At 31.6% G+C, this 9,351-nt stretch overlaps 1 protein-coding gene across 2 annotated transcripts in view; it reads right to left on the bottom strand.

Moving 5' to 3' along the window:
• Positions 1-377: 377 nt before the first annotated feature.
• LOC111032962 (leucine-rich repeats and immunoglobulin-like domains protein 2) overlaps positions 378-9,351 on the bottom strand; it is a 122,730-nt gene continuing 113,756 nt past the window's right edge. For both annotated transcript variants that reach the window (XM_022313465.1, XM_022313466.1), the window contains 4 exons: positions 9,050-9,230; positions 8,832-8,971; positions 7,124-7,250; positions 378-3,450 (listed from right to left, as the gene is read on the bottom strand). In XM_022313465.1, coding sequence (XP_022169157.1) covers positions 3,306-3,450; positions 7,124-7,250; positions 8,832-8,971; positions 9,050-9,230 — 593 coding nt within the window. In that variant the 3' untranslated portion in view covers positions 378-3,305. The remainder of the gene's footprint in view (positions 3,451-7,123; positions 7,251-8,831; positions 8,972-9,049; positions 9,231-9,351) is intronic.

Below are 9,351 nucleotides of genomic sequence, written 5' to 3'. Positions count from 1 at the left end.
ATAATAATAATAATATTTATAATAATATAAATACAATATAATGATATTATAGTTATAATAATAATAAAAAAATGATTACATTTTTAAATTGGGATATGCATTTTATAGATATGTATCTGTTAAATGACTATATTGTCTAAACTGATCAATATAGCTATTTGTATATTATGTAATAATAATAGTATTAATGATAATAATAATAGTTGTTATATCCTAATAGTCTTAAAATGTATAAACTCATAAATCACATGTAAATGTATTTAAAATTACGTAAGTCGTATGCTAATTATATCTTTTGCAGTACCCCACGAGACGATGCCGATAACGACCTTTTGACACGACACAGCTGATGGTACTTAGTTTTTGTTTTAAAGATGTTTTTTTTAAAACATTTTATTTTTGTTTAATGTTATTCTACAAACGTCCCGCAGGGTCTTGCAAAGAATCGTAATAGCTCTCATCGTTACGTAATTTATTAAGATATGTATTGCGAATGGTTTTTAAGCTTAAATGTTAATGATAATAATAATATTATAATCAATCGTATAATATGTAAATATAATAACACTCTTCAAACATTCCTACAAGTATACATCTATAATAACTAAGATGACTTAAAATCAACATTTTTTCAGCTACAGTATTTAATCATCATCTACAAAAATTCCTAAATTTAAAATAGTGTAATCCATTGGTTAATATAGTTTTCATACTTATATAATATATGTATTATTATAGCTCATTAAATCGCATGTTTATACGTGTAAGATGCATGATATAGTATAGATACTAGATACTTATAATATGAAGACGCTATTAAAAAACGAAAATCAAATGCTAAATATTCAAATCGGAAAAAGGTCACGTGCAGTAAAAGTAGCGGAGTGGGTAGTGGGTATCCCACATGGTGGGTTGAAGAATATTGTACAATTTGCGCGAACTCTGATGTCTAACGAGTGTACCTTTGGGGTGCAGTACCTACCTAATACATCAAATACACACTCGTCAGTCGCCGACGAGTCATTTCAACTTACCCACGTCTAATGGGCAGGGCCGGCTTGGTGAATATCGGGGACTATTTAATAGGTGCTAGGTATTTTTTCGGGCCTCAAAGACAGTATACGATTGAAAACGTATCAATAAATCTGAATCATTAGATGAATATATGAACTAAGGTTACCTACGATAAGTTATTTTTGCAAAGCCCCCCCGCTCTGTGCCACTACACAGTTCGAACCACCTACAAGCCGGTCCTGAAAATAGAGATAGGGGCCACTTGATGATAAGGTGGGTAGAAAAAACGTCAAATTTTCGTCGACGGTTTTAATCACCGATAACGGTTCTTGCAAGATAATTGAAATCAATCTTAAATAGTGGCCAATTGTAAAACAACTGATGATGATAATATGGGCGTACAACAGGTAGCTGCAGGTGGTACGCTTGTTATACCTAACGACTGACTATGTGTCTAGGCGCCGTACAATATTATTTTATGATATAATATTATTGTTAGTATTTTACTGAAGAAAGAAAAAAAACTATTAAGTCCGAAGCTTCGTGTTGAGGGTTCTTTGGTTTTTTCAAGACCACAATAATACTTCGAATTAAAAATTATTATCGTTACGCGCTGTCGTAGGTTTAGTATAAAATGTGTATTCGACGTAGGCACTATATACAGTATGTCACTGTCGTAATTGATCGATAAATTTCCGTGGAGCGTATCCTAATCGTCATACCTACACGACAACCGCCAGAGTGGTGCACGCTCGATTTGTCCCACTATCTTCACTCTGCAATATTGCAATAAAATTATTATTAAATTACACATCACGCGACACGCGCGGGGTAGAGATTTTTAAAGCGTATAATTTTTCCGACGAAAAAAATAAAAACACTTACACGTATAACGGAGGGTCTATCTAAATAGCGCAAACACATGTCCAGTGCCGAATCTAAGTCGGGGGTGTAACTGCTAATAAATTATTGGAAGCACATAAAAGAAAATTGCTATTCATAATAAGTCATTTGATGCATTAACAATTGTATATTTTTTGTTGTTGATAAAAGTGATTATGATGGATATAAAAAAGAAATCATTTCAACTAGGTACAGGCATCTCAAGGTTAATATTGAGTTCCTTTAAATTGAGTCACAATAGTGACATTAGCTGGGATAAAACCGAGTCCATAACAGTTTGAAATGAATGGATGGGGGCAATTTGTTTAAACACTTTTTTTTCTTGACCATTATTCGATATTCTTAGTAATTCATCACTTTACAGAGTTGAAAAATCTATGACATCAACCTGACTAACTGGCCCAAAGCAAACTCGAGGATTGAGGTGAATTCCAACTCCCGCGCCCCCACTAAATCCGGCACCGCTGAACTTGTCTATATGAGAATCACGTCTACAATTTTCTTGGGTGGCTACTACGATAAGATAATAAATGATATTATTATTGCGTCACGATTAAATTATTATTAACTACATAATATATATGGTTAGGTACTTATTATATTATACGATACGGATGATATGTGGTTGATATGTTGTCGGCAAAAGGTCCGACGGTCGTCGGCCAAATTGAGAGAACGATAAACGAAAAACATACAAAAAATAAAAAAAAATATACAAACACATGGGGGCAGCTGGTGCAATATTATAATATTGTGCAACCCGAAATCGTAGACGGCACATCGAAATCGCATTGTACTACACCGTCCTGCAGTGATGGTTCGACATCGATATTATAAAATATCATATCGAATCGCAAAAGTGTTTGTTTCGCACCGATAGTGTAGTTTTGTTATGTTTTTTTTTTTAAACGAAAAACAAAACAATATAATATCATCTCGCGAGAGAGCTTCGGGTCTAATATTTTGATGCTCGCCGTTCGATCGTTTCCGCAATATCCTGCGCGTTGTACAGCTGGAAGTTGCCATGACTTGCGTTTTTTAACATTCTGATGGAACTTACCACGTCACAGGAGGCAGGCACCTGTCATCATAATACATAATAATATTATATACACTCGTGCGTGGGCCATGCACCACTGGCACACTCGATATTTTTTTCATTCAATCTCGATGCGAGTTCGGGAGGTCATGGCTGTTATAGGCGTATACAATGATATGATATAATATTTGATGATTATGGCGTGTACATTATCGATGCTCGCGTGCATTCGTGTTTGCGTGTAAGTGAGTGTAAGTGTGTTTGTCAGTGTATGTGTGTCTGTGTGTGTGTGTTTGTGTGTGTGTGTGTGTGAGTGTGTAGGTGTGTGTGTGTGTGTGTGTGTATGTTTTCATTTGAATTGATGTAGGGCGAAGACGAAAACTATCAGGATGCGGGAAAGGACACGAGCTTCGCCGATCCCGTTGGCTGACGACGAGTATTTTTTGCCCACGCAGTTCATTCTCTCCACTGGCAAATTTAAGACGCTGAACTCCCTGCGAACAATACACAAACAGTTTCATTAATATTTTGTTATGTTATAATTGGAATTGAAGTCCGTAAATAAAAATTATTATTATTATACTTTATTGATTCATCATCGTCATCAACATCGCTTCATTTATATACAAAAGTAAAGACGAAAGTCAAGTACAACGAACTAAAAAAATAACCCTTAAGCAACCTAAAATTAACCCACCTCCCAATCACGACTCACTCTTCTACAAACAGTTTATAATAAACACAAGTGATATTAAAATTACTATTATTATTTGCCTAGGTACCTACTATAATTACTATTTAGTAATTGTTTTTCACTTTCATATTGAGCAATCAAAGCCAATCACACCTTTAAATATTAAAAAAAAATCGAGAAGCAACTACTTCTCAAACACACAGTGGTTGTTCCGCAAGTGTTTGGTCAAGTATAACCCGCATAGGTACCTAAATATTATAAATTCAATAAAATAATATAGTATTTGACATTTGTATATAATACTCGTATTATATAAATGCAGATATGGCGTAATATAATCCGACCTATACATAAGACCTATGTCATGTTATTTAATATTATAAACGTCATAAAACATAACATTTTATGTAAGCCCCAAAATAGTCATTTTCAAAATTTTCAATTAGAAAATGTTGGTAATAGTAAGAAAATCAAAAATACTCATTTCTAATTTTTTCCAATAATATTTGGCAAGTGTTAAATAGCGCTAATATTATATGGTATATTATTTCATACATAATACGACCCTGCTCTGTAATAGACTATATTTGGAACAAAATATAAACCTTGCGTCTGTGTGAGAGCTTATATTTCGACTTTTTAGATAATTTATTCAGGAGCAAACAGAACCTACCGACAAATCAGTAATATTTCGGAAAGTCCGTACTCAATATTTTCACTTAATTTTTCGATTCGGCTGAGATCCAATTACCAAAAAAAACTGATTTTAAATGAGCTGAATTAACGATCTTGCACTTTTTTCAAATTTTATACTACAATGTATAATATATTAAAAAACTAAGCAGAGACGATCGGAGAGGAACGAGTGCTCGAGAACCAGCAGTATTTTCCAGGAATTTTCAATTTTCTCGAATAAAAAAACGAAGTTGAAAAACGAATTTTTGAAGTTTTTATACCTACTTTATGATTTATATAAACTGAACTAGAAATTTAATTAAAATTCCTTATATCAATCATATATAGTGTTTCAAATAACGTTTTATAACTTATTATATAGACACCTACAGGCGACAAACCTACACTTTACTGGTATGGTGTAAAATTGTGAAATTATATTTAACAAACTTCTACATTGTATATAATATATATAGTATACTGGTATAATAAACTGTGATAAAAGCTCAAAGTGATTTAAAGTTAATAAAGTTTGTTTTTCGTCAATATGTGTGTTCTACACACTGTATGCGCGTGTAATTATTTCAAAAATATTATTAACAGCAGCGGCACATTAGCATTTGTTTGTTTGACTTGTTTTTGTTTTATTTCTGAATAAATTACCCATTCAAAAGAGTGAAAAATCATTGTATCAAAGAACAACGCGAAATTTTGTTTCTGTGTTTGTAACTTATAGATATGGTATGCTAATTTTATGCCTGTTCTCGGATTTCCTAAATCGCGTCTATTTTTATTACATATGTGGGCGAGACATTTTGAAAAAGAAAATAGTTTTATGTAGGTATACTTTGCATTCACACCATTACCGGGTACAATATTGTGCAGGTATTGTATACATTATACACAATTTAAATAGCGTATTAACATAAAGATAAGTGTATTAAATAAGACCAGATTGTAAATCCATGTCTACAATTTCACAGGTAATGCATTTTATGTACAAGATATATTAATGAAATGTAAATTGTGTAGACAGAGATAATCTGATGTTAGGTTTTAAATCAATGCCCAAAATCCGAAAGAGTCGCCATTTATCCACTTTTTAGGGGATTTAAAATAGGCTATTTCAATAAAAACATCGAGAATAATTTAAAACAGAATTTTTAAATATATTTAAAAATATTTTGAATACTAATTCATACTTTATACTCACTCGTGTTTAATAAATAATTGACATTGTATTTATTTCAAAAAAATCTCGTGTAAAAACTTAAAACCATTTTTAATATTACATTAGTACACGCTTGGATATAATATAAGTAGATTGTTAGTTTTAATTTAACGTATAAATTAAATATGTTTTATTAGTATGGTTTATTTGAATAATGTCTTTATGAATAAATAAATTGTATAAGTTGGCCAATACTTCATTTTTTTTGTTTTTATATTATAGACAGTTTCTAGCATATATTTTTATACCTCAACAATTACACTATTTAGATTTTAAACAATGGGTTGTATCATAATATTATAGTGTGTATAATACTATAATATTAAAAGAAAAAAAAATATGATTATAAAATTATAGTTATTATGTATCAATTTTCAAAATGTACAACTGTATGAATACAGATAATGTATTATATTGTCACGCATAATATGATTTATTTAAATGATTTTACTTTTAATTTATAGATTTTAGGGTATCCCGTTATCATAATATATAAAGACTCTCCAACATAAATAACCAAGTAGGTATATTGTTTTTTGTTTAGTGTGTTTAAAATTTCTTGAAATTTAGAAAATTATTTAGGTTTTATTATATTGTATGTTTTTTGTCAACTATAGGAAGGCTAAGTATATATTGATATATTTAGAAAAAAGTGGATAACAGTAATAAATTAGAAACGCCATAGTATTATATTATCAATATATTTTGAGCAGCTGAATTGTAAAAGCAATATTTCCTACAAAATATGACTGAGCCTATAATAAAATCCTATTTTAATAGGTACCTAAATACTACTTATCGTACTGAATTCGCTCAGAATTGTTTTTACATGATTTTCCTATTTGAAAAAACAATAACTCCCGTATTCCACTATCGTGACATCCCCAAAACGCAGTTTCAATTATATCGGCGCCCGATACCGAAATTGTTGTCTTGATTTTTTTTTAAACATAATTTCTATTCAAGCATCTGTTGCGGAAGCTGAATAATATTGGATTATCTAGCTTAATTATTGATAAAATAAATAAAGGACATGAAAATAATAGAGCTAAGAGGTTTTTAGTGGATTGTAGGTACTTCGTTATCGTCACTAGCAGTTATACTAATCGAACTAAATTTACACATTTTAACAGTAGGTATGATCTACATTTTTTTCTCTTACAGACAAGCAAGTTAAGATGCCAATGTCTATTTAGACTTCTTCTGGGATTGCCCGGAATCGTTGCGAAAGACAATTGGTCGTCAGACGATACAACAGATATGGTACACTGAGTTAGTCGATTAGTGAAGCGTTCATAATGAAGTTTTGCTGGTTCAGTGGCAGTCTCAGCTCATAAGATTAAATTTCATATACATATCGCAGACAAACATATAATAATATTACACCAGGTGTACCTATATTATCTCGACTCTTTTTGTTTATGAAGTTTTTGGATTCCGCGTTTACGCGTGCACTTTCCCGCGAACACCCTCCCACCACCAGACGACCCACGATTTCCAATTGTTCGAGTAGAAATACATATTATTATAATTTTGTACAATTTTGCGAACAACAAACGACACACACCTGTGTTCTTCTTCCATCAGACAGAGTATGTGTTTCTTCTGTATGATGTCGTCGTCGTCCCGGTGACGTAACTCTTTCAGCCAATCCCTGTACCAGCGCAGGTCACAGTCACAAATCAGCGGGTTATCTGTAGACGAAGAAAAATAAATAAAACATTAAATTTGCAGGATTCAGGTATACCTAACATTCCGAAAAGGGTCGTTTTTATCTGACCCAATCGTCCGGAACGTCACAATCCGGCAGAGTTGCTGGAAATAATGTCCATTTCAGTGGTCATTAATATTGGGTTATGTTTGGTGTTTCTTTCGTTTTTTATTTTTATTTCGGGTGTGGTTTATCTCAAATGGGTTTTTTTTGTATTTTAAAATTTATATTTTCCGAGGAAATAGTAAAATATATTTACCAAAATAATATTAACCACCGTTGTTTGAGAAATTGGATAATTTTGTGGTTGCACGAATGGCATTTCTACGTAACAGTTATTTCGTGACTGAATACCGAGGGCAAGTGTTAACAGTTGTTTATAGCAGATTTTATTTATTTAATGAGTAGTTTGATACTTTCAAATCATAAAGTGACCAGACTTTGAGATTTTGAGACAATTTTTAACATTACAATAATTTAACAACTATACAAAATAAAGTAATTGATTACATACATAAGATGTGAATAATATGGGATATGACACTTTACATAATATACATTATTACAGTTTTAAATGTTCATCGTAATAAAAACAAATATTTAATAATCTTACCTACTCGATGAATTATTATTTAATGTCTATACTTTACATACCTACATACAGTATAATAAAAAGTGATTTATTGATTTTTTTGACAAGTTTATAATATTTTTGACTGTTGATTAAACCCGACAACCTAAAATAATGTGTTGAATAAAAAAACGTTAAAATATTTTAAGCCTCGTCAGAAAAACGTTTGTCGTTCTGTGCTGAGTATAAGTCAGCCGTCTCATTAAAAAAAAATAAAAAAAAATTCTTCATGACTTTATCTCGCAGCTTCAAAACGCCAATCACATTATTCTGATTGCCTTTGAACAAGTAGTAGGACATATTTACATAGTATATTTTCGACGAATGAATATCTGCAGCAGTTTGCATATTACCATAATGTAATGGTCTAAGGCGGTTTTTTTAAACATTTATTAACAGCTAAATTCCCAAAAAGTCAAACCACCCAACTGAATTAAAAAAAAATTGTAAAATCATTTAGAGCACCAATAGTCAAAATATTTGATAGCCTAATATTATAATTTTTCATTATTTTCTTCTTATACAACATTTCTAACGCGAGACCTAACTTATCTACCCAGAAAAAACGTGCCGATATCCCATAATAATATTTCTCTTACAAAACGGTGTATTCGTGTATCAAAGTATAAACATGTCATAAAAACCAATCTCTCCTTCTCTTTTCAATTGACAGAAGGTGAGAAAAATATTGTGGTAGTCCACCACCAACATTCATATTTTATAATACTAATATTCAAGTCCGTGTATAAAAACGTGGCGTTTGTGTGGACAACAAAAAACTTTTAAATGATTTTTGAAAATACGAAACCCATTAATTTGTCAGTGTATTTACAATTTGTATTTTTTATTATTTGTTTCGTAATTGCGTGGGACTCACTGAAAAGCGCGGGGGTGGGTCGGGGGTGAGGGTTGGTTGCACATCCGTTGACTTACCCATAATATCAATAACAGTTGCAGTGTCTACTATTGCCTCGAGTGCTTCTTCCGGTACTCGCGTCAGCTTATTGTTTTGCAGGTTTAATATTTCCAAGGAATTCAAATTCTCGAACGCCATCATTGGTAACGTTTTGATGCTAATTAAAAATAATCGGCGTCAACTTTCAGCCCACCGAGTAAAATAAAATATAGATATTGGGTACAGTACGACTTACTCATTTTTTTGCAAATTCAAAAATGTGATCGAATCCCCAAAACCAGTGAAAGCGTCTTCGGCAATATGTGATATGTTGTTGGCTTTGAGGTCCAAGTGTCGAAGTCTGTGTAAACGACGGAGTGATTCGCTTGGTATTGTGTGCAAGTTGTTGTCACCCAATCTTAAATATTGAAGATTTTCTAAAAAACAAAAATGATATGTTATGATATATATGATATGTTATACAGCTGAGTCTATTATTTATTATTTAAGTTTCACATTAGATTTGTTAATATTAATCAAATTTGTTTTCAAATGATT

This window comes from Myzus persicae, unplaced genomic scaffold (assembly GCF_001856785.1).
Source record: "Myzus persicae strain clone G006 unplaced genomic scaffold, MPER_G0061.0, whole genome shotgun sequence".
Taxonomy (NCBI): Eukaryota; Metazoa; Arthropoda; class Insecta; order Hemiptera; family Aphididae; genus Myzus; species Myzus persicae.
The sequence above is the reverse complement of the archived record's forward strand: the minus strand, read 5'-3'. Positions and strand labels throughout refer to the sequence as shown.